At 43.3% G+C, this 15892-nt stretch overlaps 3 protein-coding genes across 4 annotated transcripts; 1 reads left to right on the top strand and 2 right to left on the bottom strand.

Annotated features, from left to right (window-relative positions):
* Positions 1-256: 256 nt before the first annotated feature.
* LOC112888891 (pentatricopeptide repeat-containing protein At5g48730, chloroplastic) lies at positions 257-2775 on the bottom strand. Its single transcript, XM_025955270.1, has 3 exons — positions 2252-2775; positions 1739-2145; positions 257-1657 (listed from the first exon to the last, which is right to left on the bottom strand). The coding sequence occupies exons 1-3, from the start codon at positions 2630-2632 to the stop codon at positions 964-966; spliced, it is 1482 nt and encodes a 493-aa protein (XP_025811055.1). The 5' UTR covers positions 2633-2775; the 3' UTR covers positions 257-963.
* Positions 2776-3176: 401 nt separating this feature from the next.
* Positions 3177-7801, bottom strand: LOC112888892 (uncharacterized WD repeat-containing protein C2A9.03-like). Its single transcript, XM_025955271.1, has 10 exons — positions 7519-7801; positions 7206-7395; positions 5931-6098; positions 5749-5835; positions 5211-5345; positions 4994-5104; positions 4467-4558; positions 4279-4384; positions 4099-4185; positions 3177-3833 (listed from the first exon to the last, which is right to left on the bottom strand). Exons 2-10 carry the CDS (start codon positions 7371-7373, stop codon positions 3420-3422), a joined length of 1368 nt encoding a protein of 455 aa, XP_025811056.1. The 5' UTR covers positions 7374-7395; positions 7519-7801; the 3' UTR covers positions 3177-3419.
* Positions 7802-9003: 1202 nt separating this feature from the next.
* Positions 9004-15884, top strand: LOC112889262 (fanconi-associated nuclease 1 homolog). Of its 2 annotated transcripts, XM_025955805.1 has the most exons (16): positions 9004-9235; positions 9316-9472; positions 9960-10495; positions 10571-10675; positions 11506-11755; positions 11848-11910; positions 12442-12516; positions 12594-12712; positions 12834-12889; positions 13358-13428; positions 13540-13592; positions 13715-13855; positions 13938-14161; positions 14423-14696; positions 14799-15032; positions 15236-15884. In XM_025955805.1, the coding sequence occupies exons 1-16, from the start codon at positions 9113-9115 to the stop codon at positions 15683-15685; spliced, it is 2931 nt and encodes a 976-aa protein (XP_025811590.1). In that variant the 5' UTR covers positions 9004-9112; the 3' UTR covers positions 15686-15884. The 2 variants fall into 2 exon arrangements, with proteins under 2 accessions (XP_025811590.1, XP_025811592.1); XM_025955807.1 differs by lacking the exon at positions 12834-12889 and having other exon boundaries at positions 9005-9235; positions 13505-13592.
* The last annotated feature ends 8 nt before the right edge of the window (positions 15885-15892 follow it).

The raw sequence follows: 15892 nt of genomic DNA on the forward strand, positions 1-15892 counted from the left end.
TTTTTTCATGAGTAAATCTAGAACTGTATTAATAGAACAGTTACGGTTGATATATTTTAAGACATCAATTAATTGAGCACTTATTCAAACCAAAGAAAGACTGATCCAGAAATCATCTACAATTACAAAACCTTTGAAGCCATTGTTGTAACAGGGTCAAGGAGAATCCCCTTTCAGAAGAATTCCTATTCTCTTTCTAGTTTCTATGCATGACAATGATAGCAATAATGTTAGCTGACCAAAGGATCACTTAGAGTAATGTAATTTCCTAGAATTGACAGATGAAACACTAAAACATCTTTGCACCAGTCAGCATTACAAGTCATGTACAGTTGCATCAACACATCAAGTGACAACAGCATAGTAGAATCTAACCAGTTTCACCAGCATCGTACCCCTTGCTTCTACTCCCTCCGTTCCAAATTGTACGTCGTTTTGGCAAATCAAGATACATAAATTTTACTAAGTATGTAGACACAATGTATATCTAGATGCATAGCAAAATCTATGAATCTAGATTTGCCAAAACAACCTACAAATTGGAACATAGGGAGTAAAACATGTCCATTCTTCTTCAATCACCAAAATTTGCTTCTATCTTCTCCAGAAACTATTCATTCATGCCTTCATGGCATGCCCCACCTAGTACCATATAGTAGCTTAGCTGTGCTAAGATGTTCCCAGATAGCTCTGCTAATGAAATTGCAAAACTGAATTTTCATGTGCTCCTCATAAACAATCACCATCATGGGATATAATAAGGATGTTTGATTCAGTAGCATTCAAGACAACAACTCATGATTCAGAGGAATGTTTGATTCAGTAGCATTCAGCAACTCATGATGTCGAGGGCAGGTGAGATAGATGCATCTATGTAAACCAAGGCTCTGTAAGATTGATTCCACTTCCTTGAAAATTGCAGATAAAAGCCACTACTTCAATGAGCAGCTTTTGTGTTCACACCTATGTATCATCTGTAACTCGCCCATCTTTAAGATCACGTAGATACTGAACACGATGATCATCGATCCCTTTGACGAGAAACCATTTGATCATCGTAGTGCAAGTCACCTTGTCTGGTTTGCAGCGATGCTCCTTCATTAAATCAAGAACATCCCACATCTCTGCCAAGCAACCCACCCTCCCATATGCATCCACCAAACAGTTGAAGAACACAATATCCAATGTTATGTCTGAATTCTCGACAATTCTCAATACTGTCTTTATTTTCTTAACTTCCTCGGCCCTTCCATATGCTCTAACCAATGAACAGAGTGTAACACAATTGGGTTTTATGCGCTCAGATTTCATTAGTCTAAATATATATTCCATCTGTTCTAGGTCTCCTGCCCTTCCAAATGCATCAATAACTACGTTATATGTGACTATTGTCCAGGAGTAGTAATACTTCTGCATGTACTCCATCACAGCTCCCATCTTCTCATACATTTTAGCTTTACCATATGAGTCGAGTAAAATATTGTAGGTCTTAATGTTTGGGGAGATACCGGAGGCCTGGAACTTCTCATAGCAGCTTTCCATAGTTTCAATCTGACCACTGCTGCCAAAAGCTCTAAGAGTAGAATTCATTGTCCATACATCAGGCTTGCAATTTTGTGACAACATTTTCAGAAGAGTTGATTCCATCTCAGCAAACCTGAAAAACAAAACAGCATTAACTGAACTAGCTTGTTACACGTTTAGATTATAAAAAGCACAGGTTGTTGCTATCACTTACTTTCCTGCTTTCCCATAAGCATCAATCAATGTATTGTACGTGACTGTATTGGGGCGGATACCCGCATGCGCCATATCCGCCAGCAAACCCTTCACCTTCTCAAAGTCATAGGCGTGCAAGCAGGACTTGATGAGAATAGAGTACGTCTGCACATCCGGCCGGCAACCAGGGGTGTCCTTCATCCGATCAAGCAACTGGAACGCCTCGCGGAAGCGACCGCTCCTGCTGTACGAGGACACGAGGGCAGTGTAGGACTCGAGGTTTGGGGCGCAGCCCTCGTCGATCATCGCCTGGAACAGCTCGTGCGCCTTCTCCGGCTGCTTGCACTTGCCGAGCATGGTGATGAGCTTGATGTATATGCCGATGTGCGGCCTGTACCACACCTGGTCCCGCATTAGCTCGAACACCTGCGCGGCAATGGGTGCAGCGGGATTAAGCAACGTTTCATCCGGATAAGAAGGTGCGCTGCAACTGCAACGGAGGAGGTGTTTGGGGGGTCGAAGGGAGCAGGACCTTGAGGGCGGAGTCCCAGCGGAGGGCGGCGACGCGGTCGTGGAGGGCCTCGAGGACGGTGCGGGGGAGGAGGCGGCGGGTGCCCTTGCCGGGCTTGCGCTTGTCGAGGACGGCCTTGGTGGCCTCGCGCCGGAGGATGACGGAGAGCGCCTTCCGGGACGCGATCTTCCGGTTCACCTCCTCCTTCCGCCGCCTCTCCGCCTCCTCGTCATCCGCCTCCGCCTCCTTCCCGCGCCGCGCCCTCTCCTTCGCGCCGGCCGCTCCCCACGCGCGCGGCGGTTCGCGGGCCGCGGCGGAGACGGCCGCCGGCGGGAGCGCCCGGTGCCGGCGCGCGGAGGGGACCGCGATGGAGGAGGGCGCGGCCACCGGCCCGGCGGCCATTGGCGAGCTTGGCACTGGAGGGAGCCTTGCTGCGGCTGAAGCTGAACTGCCGAGCGGGAGAGATTTTTGTCTTCGCCGTGAGGCCGACCCCGCGAAGGAGAGGGAGGACTGGATGAGATTCCGAGCTCGAGTACCGCCTGCCGTGACGGCGCATGGACAGGGGCTCCGGCGGCAGTAGGATGACGACTCAACGGTCGAGATCTCCCAGACTGTTAGCACTTTCTCAATTCAGAATCTGTGGATATCCGATGGCCTTTGTTTCAAAAAGTGGGACGTTTAATCTTGTTTTAAATCAAATCTCTCTGACTTTAACCACGTTTATAAAAAAACTATTGATACCATTATTAAATCATATTTGATGTGCATTTGATTTTATATTGTAGATGTTGGCAAACCTTTCAATAAATATGTTTAAAATTAGAGAAGTTTGACCCCCTTTTTTTAATAAGAAGAGAAGTTTGACTTGGAACAGAAACATATACCGTGAGCAGGCGTTAGGCCTTAGGAATTGGTCGAGACAATCTATTTTCGGATTCTTAGTGTCTGAAACTAACAGCGCAAACATACATTGCTCATATAGTCATATGTTCACAGTACCGGTCCTCGACATTATGCTTCAACTGCTAAACTATTTACACGGCAGACTCGCCCGAGCCTCAACTCGCCGTACACCATGGCTAGCGCACGAGAACAGGCAGATACATTCCCTGAACCGCACACCAGAAGGCCACCGAGAGCAGTGACCGATAGCCAGCACCAGACAGACAACACCATATATTTCAGTTCTTCACATGTACGAGTCAAGATAGTTGAACGCATGGGCCATCCTGTACTGCATCAAGCTGGCGTAGACGCGGTCACATACCCCGACGAACAGGGACTCGTCATCGGGGCTGAGCGTGATCCCGGACACCTCACCGAAGAAGTCGATCTCCTGCCGTTTCTTGTAGTCTGCGGCTGCGCTGTACACGTGCACGAAGTCGGCGGGCTCCGAGAACACCAGGAACCTCCCGTCAGAGGAGTAGCGGATGCACCGGATTGCGCCGATGTTGCCCCGAAGGACTGCAAGGGAGGTCGACAGGTTGCGCATGTCCCAGACGCGGCAGGTTTTGTCCTGGTTCCCTGTCGCGAAGGTGCGCCCATCTGGGTGCCATGCCGTTGCGAATGAGTAGTCGAGATGGCCAACTAGGGTAGAGGTTACCTGCAAAACAACGTTTACTCAGTATTTTAGCTCTCATGTCTCTGTTCAGTAAGAAAACAGGAACATAATGCCTCCAAACTGGGCCTTGTCATTGATACAGCAATTTTGTGATGGCAAAAGACAAATGAACAAAATCTTCCATAGAAAAAGAGGAAGCCATACTGTATTAGAGATACAACAGAATAAGAAAGCTCGCGTTACTAATGCAATAACAGAATGGCGATAAAACAACAATGGTTGTGAATAAACCAATTTAGCTCAATACCTTCCCATTTCGTGAATCCACAAGAAGTGCGTCCCGATCATCTCCAACCACCGCCAAAAGTTTCCTATCCGGACTCACAGATGTGTGCTGTTTTATTAAAGAAAGCAATTACGAACAGTCATATATGTATGATGAAAGAACAAGAAATAGCTAATATGTTCCAAATGAACTGAAACTTACATTAACCGGCCAGCTATAGCGGAAGTGATTCAAGAGCTGAAATCTTTCCATGTCATATTCACGGACACCACAATCATTATTGGATACCGTAATGCACAAGCTTCCACTGCAAAGAAATATGGAAACCTTCAGATTTTTATGACAATGTACATCTTCATAACGACTGTGAAAAGTGATTTTTTTTTTACCTTGTAGATCTGTGTATATCTATGGCATTCGTTATAGCATTGTCGCTCAAAGTTGTCCTTGTACAAAATTTCACATTGCAGTCTGCTAAACCCTGTAACAACACAAAAAAGTTGCTGAGCAAGCGAGCGGCGCTTTCATTTTTTTCCCTCGATCAAAGCACCAAGATTATTAAATAAAAAAAGAAAGCCTGTTTGCAGTGAATGCATCTAAGAAATATAGAGGACAAAGATCATTCAACTTTAATATATGGAATATTATTGTATATAGGAAAACTGAAAGGAAAATGTAAAAACTATAACATAGTTAGTGAGAAAAGGGAATTCATTAATAAATACTCTCTCCGTTCCAAATTATAGGTCGCTTTGACTTTTCTAGATACATAAATTTTACTATGTATCTAGACATAGTGTGTATCTAGGAGCACAGCAAAAACTATTTATCTAGAAAAACCAAAACGACCTATAATTTGGGATGGAGGGCGTACAACCTAGGCAAATATACAACCAAGTCTTAATTGGTGCCTTACCTTGCAAACTAGTTCTCCTTGAAAACCACCAGCTACCAATAAACCCTCATTAACAGCAAGTGTGCTGACTTGAACCCCAGAGAACCCTTCTAGTAAACTGCCAGGATGCTTCTGGTGAAAAAAAAAAAGAGGAACAGACTTGCATTAGCAATGATAACTGTTTAATATAGAGACGAAGACATCGAAAAATAAAAATGAATAAGCAGGAAGGGAATACCTCTGCTGGAGCAACATGCCCTGAGAAGTCAAGAACCGTTGACAATTTGTGAGACAATGATGACCAGTGGCCTACCGTGGACTCCGACATAAAATAGACATCATGCTTCGAGGTTGCCCATAACAAATTCCTAAGCTACAGAAGAAATAGTTAGTCAGTATTGAGCAGTCATTGGGGTCATATGACAAGACCATACAGACAACATATTAAATAGTCTTCATTTCATAGCAGAGAATAAAACTGATTACTCTTTTATACCTGTAATTATCCTTTTATACCTATCCTCTTTATTTGCGGCTCTTGGGTACATTTATCGCCTGAGAAAAGTTCTTTAGGACTATGCTTTGTTGTTATTGTCAGATTTACTTGTCATTATGCATTTGTTTGTCAATTTCATCTAAAAATTGCTACCAATAAAGCAGTATAAAATCTGACAAGAAAGAAGGAAAATAGATTGTTCACAGCAACTTGTTCTCGTAAAGATAAATTACACATAATTACTGCATATCCTGCAGGGCAAGAAGTCACAATGAATCACCTGAAAATGGAGAATAGATGGCTTCACTGATCTAGTGTTGTGCTGAAATTCGTAATACTTGCTGCTCGGCTCCACTTGCTTGCACAACTAAGAAAATTGTTTTTCAAAATAATTAGGAAATTTGAACAATTGGAATAATAAAATAAACTTTGATAAATAAGCATGGATGTTAGTGAAGACACCTTATCCATGAGCTCTCCAGATTGAGGGAAGTTTTCATAGTTTTTATACTGTTCCAACCTAGCTTTTCTGTAGTCCTGCCTGGTTATGTTTAGCCTCTCCCACGGAATACCTTGCATATCCTTTCCTGCCCTTGCTTCAGCTGCTGATATGTCACTTACCCTAGTGATCTGCAGAAACATTGCCAAATATCAATAGGTTATAAACACTATATTAACAATGAGGTCTGAAAAATCTTAGGGCATCAAGCAAAATTCATCATGCCCTGATTTGTGTATCAAAATATAGAAATATTCCTATGAATATATCAAACGATTTTAATCATCGATTATCTACAGAAAGCAGATAATGGCCTTAGTCCTTGCGCTTATGCCAAAAGCATGCCCCTCCCGCCCACCCACACACTGAAAAAAACACTAAATGTTTCATCTACTGATTGAAATCCATGTTTCATGCTCTTTGGTCTAAGGCAATTCAAACAGCAGTGAAAACACCGTGTCATGTTGGGCATAGAAAATTATGCAACAAATGCATTGTACGAAAGCGACCTATCAGAGCAGATGGTAAGCCAAGTCATTATTGGCTGAAGATAAGCACAAAAAAAAAGAGAGGTAGCAATCTAGACCTACATGATTGGCCAAAACAAATCTGCTCCACAAGCCTAGTTGACATCAAGTCTCCTTGTCCCATAAATAATTCAGCAACCAAGGACTAATTGAGGAAAGTTCAACACTGAAACTCAGCCAGCAAATTAAAGTAGCTCTTTACACCATGTTCGTGTATATCACTCAACTAAGGTTTCTTTGCAATTTGGCATGCGCTTTGAAATTTAGTAGAGTTACTGCTACTATTCTCTAATTTTCTTGTATGGTGGTGAGTAACACTTTCTACTTTATTCTTACTTCTTCACGTGGGCTTTACCATGCGGTTCACCCTAATGTTAACAGCACACCCACTTCACAAAACTAGGCATAATTTATAGCACATAAACTTCTATCCTGATAGAACTAAAGCTAGTACGGGTGAAGATCTATCAATGAGCAATTTCAACGATCCGGCACGGACACGTGCCCCGACATGGTACCCGCCAAGCCCTGAACCGAAGGATCTCAAGCTCGACTTTCGCAGGCGAATAGAAAACAAGCAGGAACCTTAGGCAATCATCAATCAATCCAGAGCACAAGCAGCGCCATAACGCGCCGGCCGCCTCTGATTTGCGAGGTCCAAAAAAACAGAGGAACCCACATCCCCACCGCCGGCACAGAGGTTACACTCACCAGCGAGTACGCGTCGTCTACCTCATCCGCGCCGCCATCCCTCCGACCGGCATCGCGGCCGTGGGCCTCGCCGCCCGCCTCCATCTCCATGTCCACCTCGCCGTCCGACGCCCAGCCGTCGTGGTCGTCCGCCACTCGCCCCGCCGCCTCCGCCGCGCTCGACGCCATCCTCACCCCCCCACCGCCTTCCCTGCGCGCACCAACCAGACACCTCGTCAGATCACACACGCGACACGGCGCGCGTACGTAACCACCGAAACGTCGCGCCTCACGGGGCGCAATCAGGGGATGAGCTGGCGCCCGCGCTCCTTACCACAGAGGACAACAATAGCCGCGCCGCGCGGCCGCCCGCCCGCCCGCTCCCGGCGTGCGCCGCGCCGCCTGGCGATGAAGGAGGGGCTTGGCTGGCTGGTCTGTCGGCCTCGGCTGCGGCTGCGGCGAGGGCTGGGAGGGGACGAGGGGCCGGTGCTGTGTCGGCGGCGGCGGCTGTGGATCGGGGAGGCGGAAACGTGTGGAGGGGATGAGGGCGCGGCCGGGCTTTTTTGTGCCGTGCGGCGAAGCGAGGTTCGAGAGAGAGGCGAGCTCGATCCGGCAACGCGATGGGGTGGGATAGCGACGGGGAAAGGGGATAATTAGCTATAGCTAGGTTACGCACGGCACAGTGCGGGGGTTAACGGCGTTTTCTAGAAGACGTGACAGCGGGGACGCGGACGGGATATTTTTGCTAGGGCCACACCGTTGTGTGGGGGCCTGTATGGCGTAGTTATCGTGTCCGTTAATTACTCGTGGGGTCGATTGATTTTGAAGTGTAATTTTTTACAATAATAAATTTGGCAAAAGTGTTCAATTCATTTTTATATCATATTATTCTCTCGTTCCAAATTATTATTATTATTATTATTTAATGTTCAAAGAGCTTGCAAACCTGATTGTTGGATGAAGGAATGAACTATCTTAAGATGGAGGAAGTACCAAATAGTATGTTCGAATGTGGTAAGCATTAATGAAATTTGATCTAGTAATTCAATGCTTTAGTGTTTAGAAGTTGAAAATATGATCCACAAAGCCACTCACATAAAATTAGATAGCTAGGTATCATCATATTGTGTTTTGTAGTTAGTATACGCAAATAAAGTTTCCATATTGGTTTCTAACTAGGACATGATGTAACAGTTCACTTTCATTTTTTTATGTTGCGTACCAAATAATAAATCTCCCACAGCTACGATTGAACAACGAAACATAGTGATGGATGTGATATATGATTGCAGCTGGTGTTGTCATATTGCAGGCGTAGGTCAAAGTTAATGGCTTCCATCATTTGTAAAAAAGTTAATATGTGAGAGCTCCTTTTCATGTGCCAATATGGTACTCTTTGCTAAATTTTTTAAATATCTCCCTGATTCGTTTTTCCTATTATTATTTCCCTTCTCGCTATGAAGAAGCCAGATTGAAACGTGTAACAAAAGCTCGCTCTAGAACTAATGAGTATCAATCGTCAATATCACTTTAACTTGCAATACATATGTAGAATTATAGATAAAAACTCATCTGAAACGTATAAACACAAACAAAAAAGGAACTTGCAGATCTACTGCTACTTGAAAAATGACCAGACCCGTCTTTTAAGAGTCAAAAACAGTGTGAAAACTGAGGAACAGAATCATCTGAGCTGGCTTTGTTAAGCTGCAGGGTTCACCCCACCACCCACTGGCCGCTGCTCCAACCTAAACCGCGGCGCTACCCGCGGCGGGAAAACGCCAGAAGCCCAACCCGCGCGTTCACACCGCGGCCCGCAAAGCCCGCGACGCGACGCGACCAGTTCGCTACAGCAGGCCCAAGGAGCTCCCATTCCTTCCCGCCCCCGGTCGCGCGCCGCCACCTCTGCGCGCGCCTCCCCGCCGGCCATGCTGACCGGGCGGGAGAGCCTGGTCCGCCTCATCGGCCGGCGCCGCCGCTCCCCTCTCCCGGCCTCGCTTGCCGCCGTCCTATCCCCGTCCTCCCCGTTCCCTGCTGCCTCCACCGCTCAGGTTGCAAATCAAACCCCGCCTCCCCGAACCCCGCGAAAACGCGAAAGTCCGGTAATTGACATCTCTCGGTTTTCATTCAGGCCGACGACGGGGGCGGCTCGGGCGAGGCGGCGGGGGCCGAGGCTGGTCCGTCCTCTGGAGGAAGCGGCGGCGTGGGTGTGGGCGCGGAGTGGGTCTCCTGCCCCGTATGCGGCGAGTCCATCCGTGGGTCGGACTACTGCGTCAACACCCACCTCGGTGCGTGCACGAACCCAACGTTTGTCCTGAATATCTGCAATGTTGAGCGGCCCCTCGCATTTACTGGATGGAGAGAGTGTCGACTACTTGTGCTGGCTGGGTTTGTCCCAAAGTTCTAGTGAAATGTTGCCACGTCTCAAAACAAACAAACAAAGACCTAGAGGCCCTAGACAAACCTTCATGCTTTAATTAGCTAATATGAAATCACAAAGTCATATGATTTGGTTTTTGGCTATTCCTGTTCGTGCAACAGTGGTTTGTCAGTCAAAACTAGCTAGCCAAATGTGTATATCCATCATGCCACTTTCATTCCTTCTCTTGGTTGGTTCAGTGGGAGAACAAGCTTGAGTGAAATTTACAAATGTAGTACTGCACATTTACGAGTGCTTATGAATACTATTGCTAGTATTCTAGGTGCATAAAGAGCATGCCATACGTATCGATACTATTCTTAAGATTGACTCTCGTGTTGGTATTATCTTTGCAGATATATGCCTTACTAGAGGAACAAAACGAAAATTAACACAAAGCACCCTTCTTAATTTTAGATTCAGTAGAAAGGTTTCCGCTGAGCCTGCTTCAAATAATTTGAAAAACGAGATTAAAACAGAAAGTGAGAAACAGATTGATGAGGATTTATCTAGAGACCAAACATTCTTTTCGCTGGATATTGACATTGAGGGTTCAAAGGCTGGTGCTTCTATTTCATCACCTGGTTGTCTGAATGGCTCACTTGGCATTTCTAAGATGATTAGTACCTATGTACCTTCAAATACTCTCTTGCCAAATGTTAAGGATGCTGTAAGTAATGTTCCAGTGGAACACTGCTCTTCTAGCATGTTTCCAACAGTGGCAACCTCTCGCAGTATTGATGCATGTGCAGACTTGAATTCTAGCACCATTATAGCAGTTGACACTGTCATAGTTGGCCGGAGGTTCCATGAGGACATTGAATTGAGAGAAGATGCAGGCATTACTTTTCAGAGAGATCCTCAGAATGCTAAGGACTCTGATGCTATAAAGGTTTCCATCTTTTCCAACTAAAAAAAATATGGTAATTACCCTCCGTGTAGTGTATTTTTCTTAATATCACAGTAGGTGCTTTATGCAGCATCTGAATGCGAGGAGATGCTTGGATATTTGCCTCGAGAGCTTGCTAAAGTTTTGGCTCCTCTAATGGACAGACAGTATGTTGAATGCGAGGTGAAGTTCTCTTATTATTTTGCTAGAATGTTGTAGGATAGCCTTCTGCCACTTGTTTTTATTGTTGATTAGACATATGCAGGTGGTTTTTAATGCTTAATGCACTGCACTATGCTGACAAAACTCCATCTGTTACTATCTATTTAAAATTCCTTTTAGTTAACAAAGTAAACATTTATTGGTGATGAATAAAGTAGCCTTGGTTTGCGTAGTAGTTTCTCTGTAAAATCTCACCCAATGCCATCTGAATGGATGCTAGCTGATGGTACTGAACACAATTAATCAATTGTCAATAATCCTTTGTGAATTAGGGTCATTTAAGTGCTGCATTCATAGGCTGAGCACCTCTAAACTCCAGTAATATTACTTTATATATTTATGCCAGCAAGTTTTGGCTACTTCTCCTCAGACCCAACAGTTGTACAAAAAAAAAGGAGAGATATAGGACAGTTACTGTGCTTCATCTTTGTAAATGCAAGCAATGAGCCACTTGATTGTATCGATAATTATGGGAGATGATGGGATCAATGACTATAATTTCTGTATGTTTATTTGGTTTAGTGGTATGTTTGACAGTAGAGCAGTTTAGTGAGTTTCTTTCAAACTAGAGGGCATTAGCTCTGCCCTGTCTCAGTTAACAGACCATCAAAAAGCTTCTATACCAGCTTTTCTGATGATATTAATCACTCAGCCTGCTATAGGAAGGCTGTAATATTCCTGCCCCAAGTTTTCCTAGGTCTTTGATTATCCATTTCTATTTTGCAGATAGGCTTTTCATAGTAAGTAAATAGCCATTCAGCTGCTGACGCTTTGTTATTTTTTCTTATTAGGGATATGTGGTTGGTTTGCCTGAACAACAGCTTGGCAATGTTCCCATCCAGATTACTGTCCAGAAATATCAGAGAAATGATGATCCGAAGTATTTGCAATCCTTATGGGAAAAGTTCATCAGCACCATTAAAAGTGGAAATTTTCAGCGACCTACAAGTGCAAGATACCAGAAAAATTTTAATTTGATGATATCAGATGTTATTGCCAACCATACACATGTTTTTAGTGATATAGAAAAATCATTTTTAGGTTGTTTATTTTCTTCTTCCCCTCTCACTTAGTTCTTTAATTTCTCATTGAACATGTCTTAATTGATTATTATATACTATGTCATTTAACAGCTTCTTTTAAGTCGTTGTCAGATGATGGGCAATGCCTTTTTGTAAGGATTTACACTCGAAAAGGTTAGCTTTCCTGCCAAACAGTAATATGTAAAATTTTAATTGGTTCCTCTCTTCACCTTGCATATGCTCATACCTTAAAGTAGATTCTTATTAAATGCACTTGAGCAAGTATAGGGGATATACGGCATGCAATCAGCAGCACTAATTTATCAAAGGGAACCTTCCTCCAATTAATTTGCCCATTCTGGGCATTTTTGGAAAGGACATTCCCATCCCTGCACTGTCAAATATTTGCTACACCTTATTTTATTCTCATTCAGGTGATAAAGTTGTCAAGATAGATCCATAGGACTCAGGGCTTTCACATTTGAGATGCCACTGCTTGTATGCTGGGCGTCGCAATGATGTCTTGACTTTGTTACAAGTTCTTTAACAGAAGCGATTCATAATCAACTGATCAAGCTTAGGGCATGTGTAGCTTCAGTAGCTTGATTAAAATTATTAAAATGGAGCCTCTTACTGAAGAAATATTTTTGAAATAAGACTTACTGAACAAATAACCTTGTACTTACCTAACTAATTTTCTTACAGGGCCATGGTTCCGAAAGAGCACCATCTTGTATCGTGAGATATTAGATCTGGAGCATGCAGCAATGGAGCTGAAGTGTAATAACCTGGCATCTAAATTTTTCTTGCTATTGTGCCTTTAGCTTGTCGAATTGAAAAACTGTTTCTCTATACAGTGGCAGGTTATATCGACATGCTTTCTTGCACAGTTGATCCATCTGAATATGATATGAAGGAGATTCTTGATGTTTTAAGTGTTCCTGAAATGAAAGAAATTCTAAAGGAGCTTCAGAAGGTTTTCAATCTCTGTCTTCAATGCCTTTTATCATCAATCACACGTACACTGTTTGCCTCTTGATTAAATAGTCATATCCAAGATTTCTGAAGTGGCATTCTTATGCTATTACTTTGATCAGTCGATATATTGTTTGTCTGAGGTTCAGCCGCTGCCCAAGCATTGGCCCCTTGAAAGGTTGATTTTAAGAATCACCATTTGTTCATAAGTTACCACTTTGGAAGCTATATACTACTTTAGGATTTCATATTGGCACATATTTTTTGAATACTCATATAATAAGCGCCGATAAGTATCAAATTTGATGATGGAACTGTGGACCTATGCATAATTGAAAATATCTGAGAATGCATGGGGATGCCCCTATAACACCAAACAACAATGCACAACGGTAAGTGTATAATCCGTGAAATGATTTTACTTCTAAGGAATAGGACAACTTGATGAGGCAATATAAAACCCATCCATCCATAGTTTTTGGCCACAAGCACTTGATGAAAATAATGTCAACACAAAAGTATATTTTTTCCCTTCACGAAAAAGCATGTACAGAAAGATTTGTGCTATCTGGGTTCTTTGTTATTTGTTAGAGGAGGGATGATTTTCATTCTCTACCTTGTTTCTCACTGGCCTTCTCCCTTTTAGGATAACACAACCTGCACACGTCGACACGAGCTTGTGTGCACCCTTCTGTCTTTATATCATAATGGTACCTGGTAAAGGCTCTTTGCTTGTTGCATTCTTGAGAATTGTGGCCTCAGTATCATGAAAGTTCATCTCTGGAACATGCAGTGCATCACTACCAAAGCGAATCCTAAATTTGACAGGAACCTGTATAAGAATTTCTAAGATGGCAGATGAACTTCTGTGGCGTATCCAGGTGAATGCTTACTGCTTTTAACCATAAAGCTTAAATATTGCTTGCTCTGTCTATTCTGGCAATAGTATTATTTCATCCAACAGCTATATTTGCATCAATATGACCAAAGTACAATCATGCAGAGGCTCTTTTTTCTAAATGGCGATCAAGATCTTTCTTCCTTTCTATTAGTGGAATTTGGTGTCGTGAAGTTCCCAGACTATGCTTGCAGCATCTCCCACCGCCTTTTTCAAGAAAGAAGTGATCTGCTTGAGTATGAAGAGGTAAAATTTCAATCCCCTTTTCAAAAAGAAGAATAGTGAGCCACTCGCCAGCTGTGTTTTTAATATCTTGCATTGAAAACAGGCTATCCGAGTTGCACAAGTGATGGATGAATCCCTTGATAATAATAACATGGACTTGGTGACAAGATGCATTGATTTATCTGAGAATCGATTATGCGCTATGTCAAAACAAGAAAATGCAACTTCACCTGAACATTCCCCATCGTTCTTTTCATGCTTTTCATCTTCCTGGGTCTATTCGAAAATACTCACGTTAGGTGTCTCTGTTTATGAACGAGACCGCAGGTAAGTTGCGATAAAGCACACTAGAATTCTTTTTCCCTTAAGGTTATGTTGACATACCTTATGGCTCGTGCTACATATTGGGATGCTTTAGTGATGTAGCTGGTAGATATATGGGCATTTGACACAAGCACAACTACAAATGGCAGTTAGTTGCGCATGCATTTTCTGTTAAAGGGATCATTAAGTTTTTCCCCCAGAAAGCATCTTGGTCATTTTGTTATTCTCTGGGGATCTGTACTTCATGCCAAATGAAATTTATAGGTATGAAGATGCAATCAGGATTCTAAAGATACTACTCAGTAAAATTGCTTGTGATAGACGGCGAGGGTATTGGACACTGAGGCTATCTGTTGATTTGGAGCATATGGGTCGTCCAAATGAGAGCCTTTCCATAGCTGAAGGAGGAGTAATTGATCCATGGGTTCGTGCTGGTTCAAAGTTCGCGCTGCAAAGGAGAGTGCTGCGTTTAAGCAAACCTCCACGACGCTGGAAAATTCCCAGTTATGCCGATTATGTCAAAAGAAATATAAAAGAGGTACATATCACCCTGATTGTCATTGATGGCAAAGTTCACCTTTTGGTCCACTTTATTTTCATTCTAAACGATCTATGCTTGTTATGCTTATCCTATTATTAGGTGAATATTGAAGGAAGGCCATTAAATTGTGAGACAGGAGCAAAGAATTTATTTTATGGTTATGACGGGGAACTTTGTGGGGTTGAGCAGTTGGCTTTACAATATTATGCTGATGAAGGTGGCGGTTGGCAAGGTACCCATTCAGAAGGTGGCATTTGGATGACTATCTTTGGCCTTCTGATGTGGGGTGTAATGTTTTCAGACATACAAGATGTTTTCCAGTCTAAATTCCAGGTATATGACCTATGAACAACGCTTTTGTTTGTTGCCTTGTTGGTGGTGCACAATCATATTTTCTGCAAAGTCATCAGAACCTTGTAGTGGATTCTCATTAAATCCCTATTGATTTTGTGATAGATTGTTGGACCTTATATCATAATCTTTTACATGTTCCTTACGGCACATTTCGGTGACTTGATTTGTGTGTTCTTTTGCAGATGGCTCCCCTTGATCTGGAAACAGATGATTTCTACAAATCAAGAAAGGACCTTGCAGAATCCCAGCTTAAGAAGATACAAGATGGGATGGCTGAAGAGATGCTTATCAGCTCCTGGGAGCTGCATCAGGGGACATCCTGCCACGGCGTTAATTGGGACCGTCATTCCTTAACTGATTTACGGGCTGTTGTTGCATGCATTGGCGGCCATCGCTTGGCATTGCTCCTCCGCCATCTAGCCATTGATTACAGAAGCTGGTCTAGCGGAATGCCCGATCTACTGCTATGGCGTTTCCTTGATGAAAGAGGTGGAGGTGAAGCTAAACTTGTGGAGGTCAAAGGACCAAGGGACCAGCTGTCAGAGCAACAGCGCGCCTGGATTCTTGTTCTTATGGATTTTGGATTTGATGTGGAAGTGTGCAAAGTAAGCCCAGTTGCCAAGCGGAGATAGCTCCCTTTCAAAGTTGCACTTAGTGTAACAATTTCATATTATTGATGATTTATGCATAAGCCTTTGATTAATTAGAAGAGCAAATCTGTAACATGTAAACAGGGACATGGATGTGATGTTGTACAGAAGTAAAACCATTCTCGCCACTTATTTGGGTAGGGTCGTTCTAACAAAGCTCTAGTTGGAAAGATTGGAACTATCAGTTTT

The sequence above is a fragment of the Panicum hallii genome, chromosome 4, assembly GCF_002211085.1.
Source record: "Panicum hallii strain FIL2 chromosome 4, PHallii_v3.1, whole genome shotgun sequence".
Taxonomy (NCBI): Eukaryota; Viridiplantae; Streptophyta; class Magnoliopsida; order Poales; family Poaceae; genus Panicum; species Panicum hallii.